General features: G+C 41.2%; 1 protein-coding gene across 6 annotated transcripts in view; it reads right to left on the bottom strand.

The window, feature by feature from the left end:
- The window catches only part of LOC147633651 (varicose-related protein-like), an 84,794-nt gene extending 82,523 nt beyond the window's left edge, over positions 1-2,271 (bottom strand). For all 6 annotated transcript variants that reach the window (XR_015266893.1, XR_015266892.1, XM_086804613.1 and 3 more), the window contains exons 1-5: positions 1,747-2,271; positions 1,618-1,667; positions 1,326-1,482; positions 947-1,174; positions 659-787 (exon numbers count right to left, since the gene is read on the bottom strand). Coding sequence is in view for 4 of the 6 variants with exons in the window: in XM_086804613.1 (XP_086660739.1) it covers positions 659-787; positions 947-1,174; positions 1,326-1,482; positions 1,618-1,667; positions 1,747-2,103 (921 nt within the window). In the remaining 2 variants the exon portion in view is untranslated. The remainder of the gene's footprint in view (positions 1-658; positions 788-946; positions 1,175-1,325; positions 1,483-1,617; positions 1,668-1,746) is intronic.
- Positions 2,272-23,829: the final 21,558 nt, after the last annotated feature.

Raw genomic sequence — 23,829 nt, 5'->3', positions numbered from 1 at the left:
CAAGCTTCTGCTATTTGAGAAGACAATCAAATGAAAAAACGTGGGGATAGCAATGTCCTTACTATGATCATGTAGGTCCTTCTACTTTAAATCTTGTCACATGGGGATAGCAATGTCCTTACTATGATCATGTAGGTCCTTCTACTTTAAATCTTGTCACATCCCTTTCACATATATTTATGGCCTCCAAGATAAATTAGTCTAGCTCTCCATTCTCTGTGAGTTAACAATGGTATCAGAGCTAAGTTCCCCATAGCTTGGTTTTATGTTCAAGCTTCCAAGTCTTTCATAGCTTGTTCGTTTCAACCCAGCAGCAAGCCCCTCTCAACCTCAGCAGCAAACAGAGGAGAGAGCCCATGGATGGCTCCACCCCCCAGCCAATAGAGGACAACCCCGTACAGCCACATGCAAGCAATACCACCCAGTCTACCAACCCATGTGGTTCAAAGGTACATAGAAACCTTAATGAAAAAAAAAATAGTTGTTTCCTTGTACTACATGCAAGCAATTCCACCCAGTCTACCAACCCATGAGCCCTCCCCATGACAAGTTCTTGATTTAAAAGTAATTTGAAGAACTTTTTTAAAACTTCAGTGCATGCACGAGGAGGGGATCCAGAAAAAGATCCACATGAAAACGAGAGTAAAAAATACCTTACCCTGGTGAGCAGTACTGCCTCGTTGGGCTGATTGGGAGAAGAGAAGAAAGTGACTGACCCAACAGGCTGTCTTCCATGCGGCATAAACACCGCAAGAGGGCTTATCTCACAGCCTCCCCAGATTCGAACCTGATATGCATGTAAATCCTAAACTTTAGGCACAGCAGAAATAAAGATGACTTCTAGTCCATGAAGTCATCACCTAGAGAATCACCAGCAACATCAAAAAGAAGGTGAGCATGATAAGGTAAACCCAAAAAAGTAAAAAAGGCAGGTTAAATAACTAACCAATCCATCCTTAGAAGCAGAAGCAATGTAAAGAACATCTTTTGAAAACGCTGATATATCTGTCACTTCACTATCATGCTGGCCAATGCAGTGCACTCCGCCAATCAGGTTTGTGATCTGACAGTTCAAGAAAGCTTCTGCTGAAAAACTGAAGTGAGATGTTTTCGTCTGTGCTTCCTTTATATCAATTTTGAGTACATAATTACTTATGCACATCACCAGGCACTCCTGCAGAGATCAACAATTCAAAAGAACTTATCTAAAGAATACATAACAATATCCAAGCACCTGCATGTTCTCTAAGTTGCTGCAAATGCATATGTCAAGAAGCAGCAAGCTCACTGTTTGCAACAGATAATCACGTGACTGATTTGAGGACCTGAGAATGAGGGTGCCAACAGATGCGAGGCTGCACGTCCTTCCATTGCCCATCAAATTGTATGGCCAGTAAGACCTGCTCCAGAAGTCGAAAGTTATCATCTGCACCAAGATCCTCTTCTATTCTCCAAACCAAAAGCCTTCCATCTGAGCTGGCACTGTATCAAAGGCGAAAAAATAAAACATCCTAAGCAACATGGCGCCGAATTGGCAGAGGCATAGAATGTATGCAGCTTATCAGAATTCCAAACAATTTCTCCAAGAAACTCACCTAGCTACAAGGTGCAACTCACCTAGCTACAAGGTGCACAGTTTCCGCAAAGAACTCCATGTCTGTCACCCTCTGCAAGAAAAGGTGGAAAGTGTGAGAGAACTCACTCGTTCCCGTGGCGTACACAAAATCGGCGATGACGTTTACCCACCTGTGGATGTCCTTGAAAGAGGCCACGAGAACCCACATTCCGGCCCAGTATACGAACAGAACCTGGGCGAAGACAGTAGCATATGTACCTTCTATTCACAGCAATCTGTCTTCCTGCACCTACTAAAAGGTCCGAATCCCACCCGTAGCCGGAAATTGGGAGGACATCTAACTGTAACTGCTGCTGCTGCGAGGCCTGCTCGTCGACATCATACAGCGAGTGCTCTTCTTCCCCAAGAAGCTGGCCTCTTAACAACACCTTGGCACAAGAAGCAGCAGGAGTAGCTGGCCATTCACCGGGCAAGGCAGACTCCTCTTCCTCCTCCTCCTCCTCCTCCTCCTCCTCCGCCTTCTTCATGTTGTCAAGCCCAATTTTCGATTCGATTTCGCAGCCCACCAAGGAAAATCCGGACCAAACGTTGTGGTGTCGTTGTTACGGAGAAAACACGCAACTGCGAGTGCGGGAGGAAGCGTGCTGCTTTTTTGTGAAGAGTCAACAGAATCTGAGTGACTCACCCCATGACACGTCATTACGGGCTTAGGAGTAGACAATTATAATTTTTGCTTCCGGATATGAAATGCATCTTAATCACATCTAGTGTGGGCTGCAGATGTCTATGCAAGTTAAAGGAATAATTGTAATGTCCATTAGTTAGTAAGAGCCACGCTTCCTTGTGCTAACTCCTCCATCTAAAAAGAGCACAATGAGATTCCTCTTGAGAGGGTGCTCTTGATCCTATTCCATTCCTCTCTTCACTGCATTCAACCAATTCATAGATGTACATGTAACTAATTCGCCCGAGGTGGAGGCCATAGATGTCTTATCCTGGTGCCTCACAATCAACAGCTTATTTTTCAAGGCCACTGTTTTTCGAGCATTTGGTGTTGTCCAACCATTAGCATCTTTTTTTTTTTGTTAAAGAACAATATCATTGGGTTAGAGGGAGAGATGCACCTCAATAATTATGAATGTGGTTTGATACTAGATGATACTTTGTATATCTAGTTCTTGTTAAGTCCAAAAATCCTACCTAACCTCGTGTTTATATAAGGGTGATTAGCTAAGAGCACCCCTCCTACTCACACAAGTCCAGCAATGGTCGTCGATATTCTCGATTCACCTCAATTTTTTAAGTTTTTGTCTCTGTTGTGGACTTGTGAACATGAATTTAGAAGTTGAGTACATGTTTTTCGAGTAGGTACGTGCGTGGCTGAGTGAGTTGGAAACAAGTGTGGCCAGGTCCCGATTAGAGCTGCAAACGTATATTCACAACGTTTAGAACATGCATAGGGAACTAAGAACGTGCATGGCTGGGTGAAATCTGTGGAGCTCTGAACATGCGTTCCGAGTTAGGAACATGTATGGCCAAGAAAGTCATGAACATGCATGGCCAAGGACTTGTCAATATGTGTTTGTACATGAGAATGTGCATTCCTACTTTAGCACGTATGTACAGAATTCTAATCGATCTGCCACTTACAGTGGTGGAAATCACGACTGAGTGTGATGGTTAGTTTTCAACCGTTTTTTATCATTATGAGCATTTATGTGAAGAATGTTTTTAGACCCTTCCTTAATGAGAATATTAGTATAGTTTCCATGTCAAACTTGTGAACATGCATACATAGGCCTAGTCAAGCACATTCATAGCCAAACCAGAGTGTAATTTTCTCTCTTTTGGCCTAAAAATCCAAATTTTACCATTTAATTACTCCTTAATGGCATTTTCTTATTTGATCACATGCCTTAGCTTTTCCTAACCTACCTAATAATGTACATAATGAAACTTGATGGTGTTTATACAAAGATTAATGGTGAGATTAAGTCCTCTGATGAATTAAATTACAAATGCAAGAAGGAATCAACTAAAATTAAAGGAAATTAAATTAGAAACTTACTTGTAACCGTGCAAATTAAGCCTAAAGGGTTGCTCCATGTTCCATTACATTAAGGTAAGCAAAATAAACCATAAAACATCAATATACAAAGGTTAAAACTAGTGGATTTACACTCCAACTGGGCTATGACAATACTCCTACAGGAAAGGCACTTCCTCGATAGTGGTCCCAAAGATGTCCACTAGAAAGAACACACAAGCCTTGTAAGATAGAGAGAATGAGAGAAGAATGCAAGTCATACCAATTTGCACCTCAAGCCACTCTTGGTAGAGTAACTCTCTCTAGTGTCCTCAACCTTGCCTCCTTTGTTATCACCACAAAGAAGCTTTACAACAAATGGGTGGGGAGCAAAGAGAAGGAGAGAGAGCTGTGGAAAGCTCAACATCTACTTCTATGCCACGATGAGTGAAAGCACGAGAGGTAGATAAGAGAATTAGAGAAGGAGAAGAGAGCATACATCAACACCATCCCTCACCCACACAATCCCTAAGCATGCATGCAACAAGGAAGAAGAGAAAAGCATACAAGCAACTTAATCACAAGAGTAAGAAGAATCAAACTCAATTGTGAGAAGGGGATTTTGTGTTTTCTCATTAGTTAAAATGTCTTATATATATACAAGAGTAAGCAGACTCAATTTAATCACAAGAGTAAGAAGACTTAAACTCAATTATGAGAATAGAATTATGTGTTTTCTCATTAGTTAAAATGTCTTATATACAATACTCATTTGTACAATGCCCAGCCACCCAATTAATATCTGAGGGCCAATAAGCTAGTCTATGCTGATTTCCTAGCCTAAATGCACGAGTGGTAAGCTCGGTGTTTGACTATCCTATGGCATTACATAAGTCACAAGCTTGGTGATTTCTCATAATCATTTTACATGAAGCACATTACACAGTACAAAAATATGGCTTGAGGCGTGTGGAGTAATGTTATAGCCAATGTGGTTAACAACTCCCATATACAGGGAGCGATCAAACCATGTTAGATGCCAGAATGTTTAAAACATTTGGTGTTAATCCTGAGCTTGGTTTATCGCAAGTAGACCATGACTAACAAGCAGTTCAACAACCACAATTACAGTAAATGGGACATGTCTCTTTTGTTGTAACACTAGGGGTAAGTGTTCCTCCTCAAGCATGAGTCCCACTCTCCTTGGTTTGACTCAGAGGAAACACCATGTCTCCTTCTTTGAATAATCTCTTTACACATGCTCGATCCTAAGTGACTTTAAGATCTTATTGAATTATCTTAACTTGACAATCCATTTCATCCAACATCTTCTTTTTGGCCTCAACTCTAATCAAAGGATCTGACCAAGTCAAAGATGTAATACATTCTTGCCCATACAAGGCCTTAAAGGGGGACATTCCCAAGCTTTTATGACAAGAGGCTTTATAAACAAATTCTACCAAATGTAAAAATTTAGACCATTTCTTAGGTTCTTGACTACAAGTAAGCCCTAAGCATCTCTTCATCAATAACCTGATCAAACCTCTCGATATATCCATCCATCTCAAGGTGTAGGCCTTACTCATGCCTCAAATAAAGTAGTCTAGAATTGAGAAGTAAACTTAGTGTCCCTATCATTGAGACAATGTGGTAAGGCAATCCATGAGGATAATGTCAGTCGCCTGAAAAGATTGGTCGCAAATGCACTGCCTTAGTCAATCTGTCTACCACAACCATGATGGAATCAGATCCACTCCACAGTTGGAAGCCTAGTGATAAAATCCATATTGATCCATTCCCATTTCATCTGTAGAAGTTCTAGGGGCTGAAGCTTCCAAGGAAGCTTAACTCTTTTTTCTTTAATCTTTTAACAAGCAAGGCATTGCTTTACATAATTCAATACATCCCTCTTTTAAACCAAACCAAAAGAAACTCCTTTTAACTAAAGCATAAATCTTCAGATATTCTAGGTGATGTATCGTGCCCTATCATGAGCTTCTGAGAGGATCTTCTTTTTAGGTGACCTGCAAAAGGGATATCATAAGCTTCCGAGAAGATCTTTTTCTTCTAATAGGATCTTTCTTCTAATCTCCTCTGAGAGGACCTTCTTCTTTTTCGAGAGGATCTTCCTTCCAATCTCCTCACCAATGGAATGTATAACCTTTTTTCATACAATAAACATCCATCTTCCAAGGTAAAACCTTCAAGATTTGGATCCTTGTGATATGAATTGAGAATTGGCTAAAAATAAGAATCTTTATTAAGAAGACCCTTATCTTGCTCTGGAAGAGGATTAGAGGACATAGAGGTGGCCATACTAAAACTTTGATGATTGAGAGCATCAGCTAGTACATTTTTCTTTCCATGACAGAATTCAATATCAAAATCAATCTCTTGAAGGAGTTCAATCCATCTCCTCTGCTCATATTAAGAACATGTTGACAAAAGATCTATGTTAAGCTTTAACGATTAGTGGTGGTAAATTAAAATCTACATCCTAGCAAGGTAATGCCTCTAGATCTTAAGTACATGAACCATAGCCAAGAGCTCTAAATCATGGGTAGGATAATTCATTTCATGCAGTCGAAGCTATCGAGACTCATAAAATATAGGATGACCTTGTTGCATCAAGACAACACCAATGGCAATACTACTAGCATTGGTCACACCACCTCAAATGGTTCATTAAAGTTAAGAAGATTTAGTACAGGTTGACAAGTCAGTGCCAGTTTAAGCTTCTCAAAACTACGTTGACATTATGGCCACTAAAATGGTAGCTCCTTCTTGAGCTGAGAAGTAAGTAGTGTAGCTTTCCTCGCATAATGTTTTACAAAGATTCAACACCATTTTGTAAACCCAAGAAGCTTTAAATATCCCTAATTAACTTGGAAGTAGGCCAATTAACCATAACCTAGTCCTTAGTAGGATCTTGAGTTAACCCATTCTTTGAAACTACATGACCAAGATACTCAACGTGTGTGAAAAGAAGGTACATTTTCTCTTCTCCCATACAACTTGTGTTGCCTTAGAGTGTCCAGAACCTTCCTCACATAAATTCTATGCTTTTGTTCCTCCTTTGAAAATACCAAGCTATCATCAAAGAACACAAGCACAATATCATCCAACTACTCTCTCAAAAGATGTTAGAAAAGTAGCTGGAGCATAAGTTAACCCAAAAGGCATCACCTTGAATTCATAATGACCATAGCGAGAATTGAAAGTAGTTTTTTTTATATATCCTACTCTCGAATCTTAATTTGATAGTACCCAGATTTTAAGTCTATTTTAGTGAAGAACTTAGTACCATATAACCTATCAAAAAAGCTTATCGATGTATTCTTGATGGTGCATTAGTTAAGACCTCAGTAGTCCATGCAGAGTCTTAAGGTGCCATCTCTTTTCTTTTGGAAGAGAATGGGTGCTCCCCAAGGTGATATACTAGGCTAAATAAACCCTTGATTAATTAACTAAGATAGTTGTTGCTTTAACTTAATCGGGATGGACATCTTATAAGCTCTTTTGGCCATACAAGTTAAGAGCCAAGCTCCAGCTCTATCTCATGAACAACTTCTCTACAAGGCGGTAATTCTTTAAGCTGCTTAGAAAATAGCTCCATAGGATATAATCCTTAGGAAATAGGTCTAAATATTTATGCAATTCCTATTCTAGAGACTTGTCTTCAACTTTATCTAATTTCACATCATACAAAGCTAATCCTTTTTGAAGGCCTTTGACCAAACGGGTAGCTTTAACTACATGTAATCTGACCCCACTTCCTTGTATTCTATTAGAGGATGCATCAAGGAAAGACACATACCCAAAATACCATGAAAGATTCCCAAAGAAATAACCTTAAAAGCTTAAGAGGTAGGGTGGCCATCAAGGCGAAATGGAAACTCATTTGTCTTCAACTTAGAGAACTCTAGGCATCCATTAGCCATTTCTACATTTAATGATTTCTTAGTTTCTTTAGCCTTAATACCAAGCATCTTTAGACATTAATGATAGATAAATGAATGTGAACTGCCTGAATCAATGAAAAGGTGAAAACTTATACCTTTGAGGGTTACCAAGATCTCGATGACAGAATATTACCTATTTGGCCCTCGAGACTCCATAGCTACATAAACACAGGCCCCTTCTTCTTCTTGATCTTCAAGAGTGATAGCATGAGCTACATTCCTTCTAGGTCGATTTGTTTGAGGGTTGGGGAAAGAGTTAATTAAAGGGGATGGACATCAATTCGTCAGAGAAAGGGGAGACCAAGTCAACAGTTTCCCACATTCACGAGCCTTGCGATTCTTATCAAAACACTAAAAGCACCAGAGGCCCTTCAAACAGGTTCATGCATAGTAAGATTCAAAAAGGAGGGGTACTCTTTACATCTCAAGCTAAGGGGCCCTAAAACCTTGGCCAACATCGGATTGCCCACCTCTAGGAGGAAGAGGATGCTTTTTTATTCAAAGGGTAAGACTGACTTAAGGATTGACTGGCCCTAACAATCCTACCTTGGCTTCGTATGGCTTCTTCTTTGGCCTTGGCTCAGAGTATAACATCAAAGATGGATGTTGGTTGAACAGCTTCAAATTTAAAATTTAGCAGATGACCCAAGCTAGTGATAAACCACCTTAGTTCGCTGCATCTCAATCAAGGGAGGTGCATACTTAAAAAATTGCATGAACTTTGAATGGTACCCATCCCATAGGTCTACGTCTTCTTTGACATTCTAAGAAGGTATATCTATCCAATTTACATCACATCTCATCGCTTCTATTCTCGTTCATATCTTTGATTTTCTCCCAGGTAAGATTATTTTCATTGATAAGTTGAGTTTGGCATGCAGACTTCTACCAAGTCTTGACTAAGCCACAAAGCTTTAGATGGGCCATGAGTGATTTACGTCAATCAAATGTACATTCTTACACATTCTCCCCTACATTTGAGACTTCGCCTAAGAATGTCCCAGGTTGGGCTCCACGTAAAACAAATCTAGGCGGTGAAAACAAGAAAGAGTGTAAAACTCCTTAGCTAACTTAAAAGCCCTTAGAAAAGAAAAACTACGCATAAGAAAAACCTTTATACATGAAAAATATTTACATCACTCAAAAAGCTTGAAAAGCTTATTTATACAAAGTCTTCTTAAAAGTCCCTAAGACCTTCTCTACAAAAGATGTCATTCTCCGAGGCATTGTCTATATCTATAACCCAATAATAGTCAATAAGTCTCCATCCTCTTCTAATTCATGACAGATGGTGATGTTTTGGACTAGAATTTCTATATCCCCCCAATAATGGGGATTTTCATAATACAAAGTTAATATTGGTCATCCCAAATATGGGTCTAACCAGCCCATCCTTTATCCCCAAGTATTTTTGCTTAATGCTCTAGAATTAGCTGGATGATGTAGTTGCACTCCCTTATTGGTAAATCATTGACCCATCCTCAAGGAAGACGTAACTTGGCCTTCTAGCCATAATTCCTATAAGATAACAATCAATATTCTTAGTTTTATCTTTCTTTTTCCGAAATACCATTATGTTTATAGGTTTGCTATACCTGCGTGCCCTTGGGTCCATGACCACTTGGCATGGGTTACCTCCACTTGGATCGTGAAATTACATTACCAAGACCAATAGGATAATGACATAGCATAAGAGCGCACATGGCACAAATTCAAAACTCAAATAGCATTGATTTTTCATTCATTCTCGACATACAAGAGAATATAAGTAGGAAAAATCATATAACAATGCAAGTATGCTATAATTTGTACAATATGCTCATGCAAGGTTCTTCCAAGAGCTTCATTATCAAAAAACCTACAAAAAGGAAAGCAAACTCATGCACCCACCTATCCGTAGGACACTATGCCAACACCACGCTCCCCTTTTTACTTCACGATGCTTTGTTTATGGGGTCAAACAAGCCAAGGAGCATCGTCACCAAGGGTCCATCATCGTAATCACCAATGGTTATTTTGCACATTATGGCTAGCCCCCCACACCTAGTGGTCACTGCTAATCTTAACCTCACCCAAGTCAAACTGACCAAGCCAAACCGAAGGACCCCAGTCAAGCCTGGTCACACCCTAGACTCACCATTCCCTATGACGAGTGTGAACTCTCTTGCTACCCTTCATCCACCTTATCTATCAGCTCCCAATTTTTAATCTCTCTTTATCAATATTTATTTCATTCTTTTTATATTAACCATTGCATAAAAACATCATTACTGCTCTTTAGAAGCTACTTCACCATTTTTATATTCTTTTCATGATAAGTGATATTTTCATAGTAATTTGTATGCTCGTTTATATTTCCCTTAACATACTCACTCAGAACTTTGCCTTCAAAAAGAGTAATTATGGTACTTAAAAATAACATTATTAATCGTCATCTCTTATAAATTAGCTATAAATGGAAATAACAAGACCTAGATAAGAAAAGAAAATCCTTTTTACTTTCTCACACACTTTAATCCTCCTTATTAATGAAGAAATGAAATCTCTTTAATCCTTTATACTCTCACAAAACCCTTGATTCTCTAGTAATATGAGAGAGGGAAACCATATCTTGTGCTATGCCTAGTTATACACATTTAATTCATCCTCTCTCATTCGTAAATTACAATCATAAAAGAGACAAAACCCTAACCCTAATTAACCATACAAATCTCCAAACAGCTCACAATAAAATAATAATCATAACAAAAGTTTCTCTACTCTATTTGAGAGATTAGGGAAGGTGGTTTATCTCTAATATCTTAAAAAGCATATAAGAGATACTTAAACTAATTAAAAATAACAAAAAATAAAGAAAAGGAAGAATTCCTACGAGATAAATTCTCACAAACAGCCTAACTCTAGCAGGGGAATGGATTAAAGAATAGCCTAATCAAGTAATTTCACTTCTCTACTTTCTCTAATCATTAAGCCTAATTACTAAATCATAATTAATAAATTATCATAAATTAATTTGAAAGAAAGAGCTCTCTAATTATTAAATTAAAATCAAGAGAGAGAGAGAGAGAGAGAGAGAGAGAGAGAGAGAGAGAGAGAGAGAGAGAGAGAGAGAGAGAGAGAGAGAGAAAGAAGAGTGAAAAACTCCAAGAAAGGGCTTCTCGGGACATTATAAAGCACTCATAACACATTAGTAGTATAATTAAGACCCACAAAAAGATTAGTTAAATTAATTACTAAAAATTCAAAGAAAACTAGAAAACTACCTACAAAACACTTAGATTGACTTTGGGAGAGCAGGAATTAGCCTTCTAACTCTAGAAGCTGCTCCAATATCACTTGAGAATGGAGGGGGTAGTGGTAGGAGGTACTAGGCAGCAAGAGGGAGATAAAATTATGATAAAAGCCCTATGAAATAAGCATATTTTTCATCTTGGAAGTAGGGACAAGAAATCTCCAGTCATCCCAAATTCAACAGGAATATGGTGGGTGTGGTCACATAAGGAAAGGGAATGGTGAGAAGCATCCAATCCTTTCCCGAAAGGACATGGTGGGACACATGGCTGATGGGCAAGTAAGCCCCTTGAGTAGGTTTCCTAAGTAGGCCACTCATTATTAAGGTCCAATTAACTAAGGTTATACTTTGCACACACTTAGGTGAATGGTCACTTTCATGGGATCGAAATTTCATCTTTTACAAAGATCACTAAAAATAATTTATTTTGATTTTTAATAATTTGATATTTTTCTTTGATTTATTGCTAATGCACCATGCCCAACTTGAAATCAAGATTTATCAGCATAACTCCAGATAATGAAAGCTTAAGGATTTTTTAGCTTTTTACACAATAAAAATTATATTATCTAATATTTACCACATCATTACCCTATAAAATTTATATAATACCTATTATTATCTATCTTTGAGTCTCAAAATTAAAAAGTAATTTTACATCTCATTATAATGGGTAACTTAAGAATTTTTCTAGCTAACTTTTGAGGTAAAATTCATAACTTCAATTTTTACAATTAAAGACTGAGGTCATCAAATATGGAGAGGGGAGGGACCTTACACACGCTTACATTCACTTACATACACGCACATTTGCATGTGCGTGTATGTTTTCCCATGCATGTGCACATCGCACATGCACACCCACCTTCATGCTTGTGCACCTACATTGGCACGCACGTGCCTATTCACTTACACCTTTGCACATAGCACCGACTCTAGTCCTAGTTTGTTCACACACATCACTACCAAATATGGCTATAAATCCTCCTTAGGAGTGATGATGTGAACAAGGGGTAAGCTGGCACTAGAAGTATAGAGATATGTCAGGCTCTTTGGACTGTGATAGGGAGCCCAAGCTAGTCCCAAAAGGGAAGTAAGTTTCAAGCTTTGCAAAAAGCTTCAAACTTCTCTTGTGGAAGAGCCTTCATGAACAAATCTACCAAGTTGCCATGTGTTGGCACATAAGCCAAGCTGATCCCCCCTGCAGAGCATCTCTCCTTGTTGACAATGGCTTATGTGTTGCCACATAAGCCAAGCTGATTCCCCCTGCAGAGCATCTCTCCTTGTTGACATAATGATGGTGCACCTCAATGTGCTTTTTGTGTGAGCATGAAAAACTGGATTTCTCGCAACTGCCACCATAGCGCTCTAACTGTCAGTGAAGATGGTAGTGGCCGAGGACTCACTAATACCCAAATTAGCAATAAGGCGCTTGAGCCAAACACACTCAATTATAGCTGTAAAACGCTGCCCTATACTCATCTTCACAACTAGAAGTGGTCACAGTGGGTTGCTTCTTGTAGCTGAGCCATGATACACATGAATCACTAAGGCAAAAAGCAGTGGGTTGCTTCTTGTAGCGGAGCCATGATACACATGAATCACTAAGGAAAAAGCAAAAACCAATTGTGGACACGTGTGTCATAACATCCAGCCCAGTCTGAGTTCGTAAATTCATGCATCTATGATTTACCCCCTTGGGATAAAATAACCCAAAGTGCTTAGTGCCCTTTAGGTAACAGAACACTTGTTTGGCAGACTACCAATGCTTTATACCTGGGCTATGCATAAATCTGCTCAATATTAAGACCACATATTGAATGTCAAACCTGGTGTTACACAAAAAGATATAGCATCCAACAGCTTCTTGATACAAGCTAGCATCAAAAGAGTCACCTCTACATCTTCAAGACTTAGTCGTAAACGTGGCTCCATAAGGTTTACAGTCTTCAAGATTGAACCTCTTCAACAATGCATCTATGTATTTTCTCTACAACATAACAATGCCATCATTGCACTGCCAAAACTCAATGCCCAAATAATAGTGCAACGATCCAAGATCTAACATCTCAAAAGACTTCCCTAAATCAACTATAAGAGCTGAAATATGATCATCATTATGCTGCCAAAACTCAATGCCCAAATAATAGTGTAACGGTCTAAGATTTAACATCTCAAAATACTTCCCTAAATCAGGTATAAAAGCTGAAATATGATCATCATTAGGACCTGTGAGCAACATGTCATCAACATATAACACGATGACCAATAAAATATCCTTAGTCTCCTCTTAATATAGATGGTATTATTAGTTAGCCTGTTGGCAGAAACCATTCTCCATTCAAGAAAGCAGTTTTGATATCCAACTGACGTACATTCTAACCTTTATGTGTTGCAAATGCAATGATAGTCCGCATGGTAGTCATACGACATGTGGGTGCAAAGGTTTCACCATAGTCAATGCCTTTCTCTTGCGCATAACCCTTTGCAACGAGCCTAGCTTTGTATTGTTCAACACTGCCATGTGCTTTACGTTTGAGCTTGTAAACCCATTTCATATCAATGACCTTCTTGCCAACAAGGCAAAGGTTTCACCATAGTCAATGCCTTTCTCTTGCGCATAACCCTTTGCAACGAGCCTAGCTTTGTATTGTTCAACACTGCCATGTGCTTTACGTTTGAGCTTGTAAACCCATTTCATATCAATGACCTTCTTGCCAACAAGGCAACTCTACCAAATCCCATGTATCATTTTTGAGTATCAAACCATACTCAGATTGCACAACACTTATCCAATTTTCAAATTCCTTTTCTTCATCAAAGGAGACAGGTTCCTCTTCATCACAAAAACTGGCAATAAGAGCATAACCTACGTCAATAAGAGATGCACATTGTCTGCTAGGCAAAGGAGTGACCAATTTGTTGTCACGTAGTGTTTGCACCAGCCATTTTGGCATACTTTTAGACTCCTCAATTTCCCTTCTTTCCTCATCAACTGCATCATCTACATTTGCCTCATCAATAGGCTGATTTGTGGGCTGAAAAACATGTTGATTTGTAACCTATGTGGGCTGATTTTTAGCATTTCTTTAATTACCCAAATGCTCTACATCAATGTATCCTGCATTGAACAATGGAAAGAGAGTGTCGAATATATCCTACGAACATACATTTTGTCATTTGTAACATGAAAGCAAGGGTTGAATTGCATCTTCCATAAATACAACACCTGTACTCTCACAAGAATCTGCTTGGTAGTAGGATAATAGAGATGATAACCCTTACTTTCCAAGCTGTACCCCACAAAAATACATTTAGTAGCCTTATCATCAAGCTTGCCTACAAAGTTGCTCAGGCACAAGTGCATAAGCAAGACAACTAAAAATGCGTAAGTGAGCCACAGAGGGCACTCTGCCATTCCAAGCTTCAAAAGGCATAATTGTATGCAAAGCCTTTGTAGGACACCTATTCAAAACATAAGTTGCACACGACTACTTCTAGCCAAAAACCATAAGGTAACTCTAGACTTTTGACCATACAACATGCCATCCCCATGAGAGACCTGTTTTTATGTTCAGCTACACTATTTTGCTAAGGTGTGTAGGCCACAGTACATTGGTGTTTTATCCCATGATCAACCATGTATGCATGAAACTCCTTAGATATATACTCCCCCCTCGATTAGTACACAGGGTATCAATCTTATATATAGAACCATTTTGAACCATAGCAAAAAAGTGCCTAAATCACATAAAAACCTTTGACTTTTGTTTTAATGGATATCCCCAAGTATGTCTGGAATAATAAAAATAGAGGTAGCTCCCAATAGATAGTATCCTTATACGACCATATACATCACTGTGTATAAGCTGTTATTTTTGGACAACTCTAACTGAACCATCTTTGGGAAATGATGCCCGTTGCATCTGTCCAAGAATACAGCCCTCACAAACATGTTTGATAGGTGCTTCAAGATGTGGTAGCTCAAACACCATGTCATGTTTATGCAAATATAGTAAACAGCCAAAGTTTAAAGGACCAAAGCGTGATTGCCTCAGCTTAGCATCACCCATCGCCTTTGTGGAAGAAACTGTACATACAACATACCTTTGTCTTTAATATATATCTAGCCTGTAAAGGCCATGAGACAAAGTACTAGAAGCAACAATTGTCTTGCTGTCACTTATGGCTGTCACTTATGAACAATACATCCGTCATCTACAAACTAAACCACTAAGCCAACCTTAGTAATGGCAGAGACAGATAACAAGTTCTTCTTGATCCCTAGTACATATAATATATCTTAAAATGTGATTGTTCCACCATTTGTAGCAGTGAGAACAATTTTACCAACTTCTTTTACATGATATGAGGAATTGTTTACACATGTTACAATGTTTTCTTATGGATCATATTTAAGTGATAAGAACAAACTACGATGAGAAGTAATGTGTTGACTAGCACTACTATCAAATTACTAGACATGTACATCTATAATAGCCATGCATACATCCATATGCGAAAGGTCATAATTGCGCTGTGCAATGAGAGCCCAATCATCATGTGCATAGTTAGCAGATTCTTTGTTTTTTATATATTGGATGTTGATGCATCAGCTAACAACCATATACTTGAGTTTTCTTTTTCTCCTTGGCCAGCCGTTTCCTACAATGTAGTGACCAAGTTTCCTACAATAGTTGCATTTTTCCTTTTTCTTTGAATTGTTGCCTTCCTTGTCTGTAGGCGTAAATTACGCGATGACTCTAATTTTGGCTTGTAACTACCTTAAGGAAAAGATTTACCTTTGCCTCCTTGTTGACTGAAAACAAAAGCTTGATCTCCTCTACGTATGATAGATTTGTTTTGCTTGGATTGCTCTTTTTGTAAGAGCACAAAAACTAATTCCTCAAACTTCAAGGCATTTGGATTTCTTTTCATCAACGAGTCTGATGGGGTAGAAGCAAAAACCTTGATACGAGTCCGACAATGCATTCAAGGCAGTATGCACAATGAAATGTTAGGATATATTTCAACACTAGCCAACTACTTAAAATCTTTAATTTTTGTAAGAAAAGTGTCAATGGAGTCTCCCTCATCCATATGCTCTAACTCTAATTGCTTGCATATATAAGCAACATGTACTTCAACATGTACAATGACGCAAGTGCATCTCAAGCATGTTTAGTAGTCCTACATGACCGAATGTGAGGAATGATACTCCTCTTAAGTGACAAAGCACAATGCATGTGCTTGCACATCTCTTCCATCCCACTTTGTTTGTTCCTACTACGTAGGAGGTATGCTATGTTGTGGTAATGCACCATGTAAAACTGAGTCTGTGTCTAAAGATGTGCCTTATACATCATGTTCATTAAAAGAACCAAGACGTTTCTTAGTACTGACCACAACATTCCACAACCGCTTGGGTACTAAAGTATACATGCCACATCATATAGGACCATAACGAGTAGTTAGTCCCGTCAAGCTTATCCTTAGTGGGATAACATCCAAAATACATCACTGTCTGCCATTTATGATAATACCCAAGCAATTAATCACGTAACCTACAAAGTGCTGACTGCTCTTTGATGCAACCAAGGTGGCTGCTAAGAAGGTCGCTGACAATGGAGACCTGTAAGGTGTATGAAAGAAATATAGAGTATAGTTAGTAGAAATTTTACTCGTAAGATACAGAGATCAATGTCACTGAAGTGAAGCCCGTATACAAGATCAGGTGTGGTGTCTATTGATGCTTTCTTGTGTATCTACAAACCCGTCTCTAGTAGATCTGAAAAAACTACTTCAAAATCCTATGAAGAACGGTACAAATCCGGTCCCCAAAGATGTCTGCAGAAAATCAAAAACCACGCGAACGGCCCCCAAAAAACTTCACTTTAGTCTTAGAAGAAAATACACCCATATCTTCCTACTAAAGTCACCAATCAATAACAAGAATTAGGAAGAACCACCTAATGTAGTGGTTGGCATTTTACACAAAGATCTGTATGTACAAGTTCTAGAGGAGCCTTTGCATGATTCTTCTTGCTTTCTTGTGGAAATACATACCAATGTTGCTTGCCTATCATACAATCTTCACACACATCTAACATCTTTGAAAATACTAGTAGATGTGCCATAATCCAAGCCTTTGCATCTATTTTATGACTATAAAGCTAAGGTCCCCAAACCTCTCATGCCATAGCTTGCTTGTACTGACATCGGCTTGGGTTATAAAAACCAATACTTCATACAATTTTTTACATTAGATTTGACATTAGTGCTAGAATTTGTGATTAATTATACTAGCCTTATTAAAGAAAACCTTTAAGTTGTGAATAGTTATGGCCACACAACAAACATTAGATTTCTCTTGATGTGTAGCACATAAGGACATCAAACAACTTTTTAGCATCACCATTTTTGGAAATAAAAGAAATGGTACCTGAATCCATGGTGGTTGGGCATTTGGCATCATTTTTTACCGCTTCCAGGATGGACTTCCCCACAAGCTTGAGGGGGATATACCACCCCTTTTGTTGGTCATATATCAGGATGCTTTATTGTGATGATCCATACTGTTAAGGAATATTATGTCTTTGCACAAATTTCTTCTATTGCCACAAACAACTCCAATTCCGATTTAGCATTGTTCCTAGACTCCTTCAGAGGCTTCAAAATGTCATTCTTCCCATCTACTTCCTTCAATCTAGATGATTTGACCACATTACTAGGCTTGTCGTCATCATAGTAGAATTTGATTTCTTCTTCTTCTCGGGAGCATTAGGGTTATCAGAGCCCTTCCCTTGCCTTTTTTTAACATTTGTAGCAATGAATATAACATCACTACCATCTTTGACTTTAAAATGCATCTCCTTCTCCACTAGAATTTCATCGAACTCCTCAAAAGTAAGAGGTAGGTTGTGTACCTATGTGTCAGTGAGGTCACCAAACTGTCATACTTCGGGGGTAACACTGCGATGCATCTTCATGCTAGTTCTTCATTGGTCTTAGTGATCCCCACACCATTATCATATCTTATAGATTCTTTATTGGTAATATGAACTTCTCTATTGTTTCTCCTTCATAATGCCTTTTTACTACAAACTAATTGTCAAGGTTTTTAAATCCTTGTTTGATTCCTTATCTTGTACTAGTTCTTAAGAACTTACCATGCTTTAAAGCTGTGGTAGTATGCCGAATCTGAGTCATTAGTAAGTTAGTGATGTTGGTGACAATGGCACATAACATATCTACATTCCTTCACCTCCATACTAAAGCGAGAGCAAGATTTGGTGATATGCTCTGTTAGTGGATATGTTGGATGTAGAGTACAACCCGTCTTTGCATCAACCGTTGTTGTGGTTTTTGATAACTTATACAAATTAAGAATAGACCTAATCTTAAACTTCTAAAGAGTGTAATTTGTCATATCCAACTTTCTAACACCAAATGATGGAGGATGGGCACGAGTGACTGTGTTATTTGTAGGTTGGACAATCTCTCCAAATCTTCCTTCAAATAGCAACTACCAAAAATAAGCTTTGCCTAGAGCTCATGCTTTGATACCATGTAAGAAAAACACAATAGAGGAACTTGGATTAACACAATTAAAAGCATTGAATTGTAGAAAGACGTGGAGAGTAAACAATATTATTTCTTGTAAACATTGATTGAAAACCTTATGCATGTCTGCTCACCCGTGTGCTCCAGGTAAATTGCTTTGATGGCGATCTAAACTAACTCTAAACGAACGATATCTTGCTTACAATAGTGCTTGAACATAATGACCTTGATGATGAACTAAGGCTACCAAATTAGTCTATATATACTACCCAAAGTCGGCATGGATGTGGTCAGCCAACTCATGACTTGGTCCAAAATGACCAGTCGACTAGGTCATTTAATTGGGACCATATTAGATTATAACCAAATCTTGTAGGGTCTAAGCATAAGGACCAAGTGCAGATCCCACCAGGACCATTTGAGACATTTGAATTCTTAAACACATTCCACAATCCAAGAATAGTGTATCCTTGATTTATTATCCTTGGTTTACTGTCCATCACTCACTAATACAATCATATAGCATCCTACTTGGTAGAGTGCCAAGTCTATATAAGCCGTGTCTCCTAACTTGGCCACATTTAGCCACCATCCTATTGTCTAAACTGAGAACTGTCAAGTGCCCAAGTGCTCACCACAATGTCTACTCCTCATATAAGGGGTCTTACAAAATAGAGCACATCCATCACCCATAGTAACAAAACAATGGTGGAGCATTGAGAAGTCCACACTCCTAAACTTAAAGCGGAGGAGGATGAGTTATTCCACATTGAGAGCTCTTCTTCCATACCCAAGATAAAAGGACAACCGGTATCGTGTGCACCTAGCAGTGGTCACAGTGAGTAGGATGAAACACAGGCTGAAATAGACAAGTGACTACAATCGTAAGCGAGCTGCACTCCCCCCCTCTCCTGCTCTGCGCTACTGTCGGTGCCCCCCTTGCCCTAGTCGCATGTGCCCCCTTCACCAGCCCTCTCTCTTGGCCTTTGCCTCCTGCGCCCCCTCTTCTCCCCCTGTTTGCGCCTGTGCCTTGCCCTAGCCTTGCTCGTCTGCACCCCCCTATCCGCCCCTGCCTGCCTGTGCCCCCCCTCTTCTTATCCACCCCTGCCCTTCCTAACTGCCCGACTGCACCCCCCTATCCGCCCCTGCCTGCCTGTGCCCCCCCTCTTCTTATCCACCCCTGCCCTTCCTGACTGCCCGCCGACTGCACCCCCCTCGGTTTTGTGCCAGTGCCCACTGCAACAGCCCCCCCTCCATTCGCCACAGCCCCCCCTCTCTTTCTTGCGCCTGCCTGCTTCTTTTTGTGCCTGCCCTTCACCGCCTTTTTTTTCTTTTTTCTTTTCTTTTTCTCTTTTTTCCTTTTTTTCCCTTATTTCTTTCTTTCTTTTCCTTTCTGCGCCCTCCGCCCCTTCCTTTCCTTTCTTCACCGTCATCTCTATCCCATCCTTGTTCCTCCGACACCGCCCTCCTCAAGTTGTGGGCATTTCTTCATTTTCTCGTCAAGTTTCGGCCTCTTCTGGTCTTCGCACCCATGAGGACTCCATGGCAGCCGCTGCGTCTCCCCCAACTGAGGCCGCCATCACCTACCTTTTGTTTTCCGAAGAAGCGGACATGCAGCTTCTCGCTACGACTGTCGCATCCCTAGAGACCTCCACTCTGGTATGCAAAATTATCGGTAAGCCACCCCGAGCATGGCTAATTCAAAGATCTTCTTTAGGTTAGCCTCCTAGGCACGCTAGCAAACAAAGATCATAAATATTCATCCTTTGGGGCACGATTACTACCATGTTGAGTTCGACTCACCAACGATGTCTGATCTTATCACGCAGTTGAGCCCCGTTGCACTGCCTACGGTGGCTCAGGCCTTCTTTGCACGGTGGCAACATGGCTTCCCAACATCCAACCCATTAGCTGGAGTTTCAGGCTTTGAGGATTCGATTCTGTCAGAGAACCATTTTGATCACTTATCACAGCACCCGCTTACAGACGGTAGGCCCTCTCTAGTCACGAAGAGGGTCCCCCCACCCCCCTCGGATGTGGCGTTCGATTCCTCATCTTGGTTTTGCTCTGGTGCTAGTGCCTAGTGGGGCAAGCTGACCCCACCCTTGCTTCGTCGAGCTATCCCAAATAGCCTCTCCGATGGATACCTCTCCGTGTTCCTGCTTCCTCTCCGATGGATACCTCTCAACCTCTCCGTGTTCCTGCTTCCTCTCGCCTCCTCCCCCCCCTCCCCGACCCTTGCCTCCGACTCTACCCCGCAGTTGCTCCATTTTTCCCTTCCTCTTCCTCTGTGCCTACCATCGCCCCCCCTCCGCCTCTCCAGAGCATTCCCATTGGCCCCCTGCAGCCCCTAATCCAGAAAGGAGACAGTCGACGAGTACCATTGGCATTTGATTCATTGTTTCTCAGAGGCGGTGGAGATGACCATTGCAACCTCACCAGTGAGGGCTCTCCCACCTGAGTCTCCAGGCAATCTCCCCAGGATCTTGGGGTAGCCTGTGGATTATAGTTTCTTCTTGCGTCTTTCGATGGAAGGGACAGATAGGTTTGAGGAGACCGTAGCCCCTATTCGGGTATGTGTGGTCTTCCACCACTCCAGACCCTCTATGCCAGACCCTCTATGCCAGAGAACAACGTGATGATCTTCTCTTTCCCCTTGAGCACAACCCCCGAGATAGAGTGGGATCCAAAGTTGGTGGCTGCTACTATTGAGGATCAGGCAATTGAGCTATCGCATCATTTGCAAGATCTTCGGATCACTGACGTTCGTACACATCTATGGCCTTTGGCTAGGATGGAGCTTGGTGGATCAACCCATAGAGACCAGGGAGGGGAGATGGTGACCTCCAGCTTGGAGGTGCTGCTTTTTGTGTTCATGCATACCTCTCTCGTAGTACCTCTCCCCCCTTCTTACTACAGCTTGGAGGTGCTGCTTTTTGTGTTCATGCATACCTCTCCCCCCTTCTTACTACAGATACCTCCATTGTGATCGATGGAGCACAGAGTATGCATACTCTCGTGCTCGAGCAGAGTGGCATTACATGGAGGGTAGGATCCACGCCCACTTGGCATGACTCCACACCAGAACAGATTGTGACTATTCCCCGTCTAAGCTTGCGCCCAAGACTCATCGAGTGGAGGGCAGTTCCGGTAGTTCCACCTCACACAAAGATTGATATGAGGATTGTCTCACGAAACATTCAGGGCTTAGGGGGGCCTCAGTGCTTTTAGAGACAAGGTGTCCTTAGAGGAGAGCTGCATCGAGTTATGGTGGGGGGACCTATCGACGTTCTTTTCCTCTAGGAGCACCATCTTACTGAGGGTTGTACACGCCGCTCAGGAAGATTCTACCAGACAAGAGTCATACTTTTTGGTCTCCATCCTTCGGCCCTTTAAGGACGCAGGGAGGAGTGTGTCTCTCTGTAAGTAAGCAGTGTTTGCCGTCTGTGAGGGATCAGGAGTCATAGTTCCAAGACGTGCTCAGTGGGTTACCATTGTGATTGGAGAGGATAGCGTTGGCTTCCTCAACATTTATGCCCCGAATGTGGCTGGAGGTAGAGCTATCTTTTGGAGCACTATCCAATAGGCCCTACCCCCCCAGGCAAATTTTTGGTGCATGGGTGGTGACTTCAATATAATAGAGGCAGCAGAGGACATACTTGGAGGTGGCACGGCCACAGTCTCAGGAGTGGAGTACTCTGCATGGGAGGAGATGATATTAATTCTTAAGGGACAGAACCCTTAGCATCTTCTAGAGTTTGGGCATAGCCTTGCGAGTCTTAGCTTCTCTCGATCGTCGGATAGGCAGAGCGTTGGCCCCAACCTCTCTCGGCTGGACAGGTTTTATGTTGATGAGTGGGCTTGTAGCCGTGGAGGCATGGTTGGTATTCTGGTAAGCACTAAAGTTTTAGATCATGCCCCATTTATGCTATCCCTAGAGGACCCATGGAGGCATGACAGACATGCCAGCTCTAGGATTCCAGATAGCCTCATTTAGGACCCCGAGATTTGTAGCCAAATTGAGCAGATATGGGCAGGACTGGACTTTTCCTCAGGATCTGTAGCGTGCACTTTGGGGATGATGGCCTTGGGGAGGTCAATTTTTTCTTACAAGAGGTAGCCCAGAGTAGATTGGAGGGATTTCGGGAGCAAGAGAGGAGTTTGAGGAGGGGCCTAGCTCCTTTAGAACGTCTTTAGGAGAGTTCCCCAAACAGCCCGTGGATTGAGAGTCAGATCGCTGCCGCTCGCACATGGAGAGTCGGTCCATTAAGGAGAGGAGGGTGGAGTATAGATACCATGCCAGGGTTTCATTCTGGACTCAGGCCCGTGACAGAGTTACTGGAGACTTCTTTGAGATAGTTAGCACACATAGGAGGAGAGATGGTATTCGTAGGCTACATGGCTAGGATGGAGCTATTGTTTCTGATTCCTCGTCTCGCAGCAGGTGAGAGCCATCATGATAGATTTCTTCCAATCTCTTATCACTGGTTCCCCATTATCCCCCCTAGGTGATGGATGCATGCGAGAGTCTGGAGGCACACGAGAGAGGTAGTTCCCCCCTCCCTTTGGTCTTTCTTATTGACCCCTTTCACTGCAAAGGAGCTGGCAGAGGCAGTAAAGGATTACCTAGGGGAAAATGCCGGAGGGCGGATGGGCTTCCTATTTCTTTCTTTCTTCACCATTGGGACCTCATGGAAGGTGGCCTTCGCACTGCCTTAAATGAGATTATGCTCACAGGTGCCATGCCAGGGAGGTTCACAGAGGGCTTGATACATTTGATTCCCAAGGAGGGTGGTGATAGATTGGAGATCCGACAGTGGAGACCCATCAACCCCTTCTAGGGATAGCCTACAAGATTTTAGCCAAGGCCATCAACATGCGACTTCAACCTTCCCTCCTAGACTTGATCTATGACACTCAGACTAGTTTTGTTCAAGATCGGAGTATTCTGGACAACATCTTCACCTTTTGGTGGCAGGCGATAACTTTGGCTAGAATGCGACAATAGGACCTCATTGTGCTACTCCTAGACTTTGAGAAAGCTTATGACAAGGTGGATTGGAGCTTTCAGGAGGGCACTATGAGCCAGATGGGATTCCCCATGGAGTGGATTCGTGGAGTCTTAGGATTTTATTTAGCATCTAGCAGCGAGGTTCTCAGGGAGCCTAAGGCAAAAGATTCCCCCTTCCCTGCTCGGTTCGACAAGGTTGTCCTCTGGCACCATACCTCTTTTTATTTGTCGCCGAGACCATGAGTAGTTTTCTCTCCGCCCAGGAGACTGGACTTCAAGGATTGTGCCTTCCCCTCCGCACGTAGGAGGAGCTGTTGAACTTAGAGTTTGTAGATGACACAATAGCCTACCTTGCTGGAGATGTTGGGAATCTGAATCTCTAGAGATTCACAGAGGTGA

This window comes from Cibotium barometz, chromosome 11 (genome assembly GCF_041138505.1).
Source record: "Cibotium barometz isolate CiBa-2024 chromosome 11, ASM4113850v1, whole genome shotgun sequence".
In the NCBI taxonomy this organism is placed as follows: domain Eukaryota; kingdom Viridiplantae; phylum Streptophyta; class Polypodiopsida; order Cyatheales; family Cibotiaceae; genus Cibotium; species Cibotium barometz.
The sequence above is the reverse complement of the archived record's forward strand: the minus strand, read 5'-3'. Positions and strand labels throughout refer to the sequence as shown.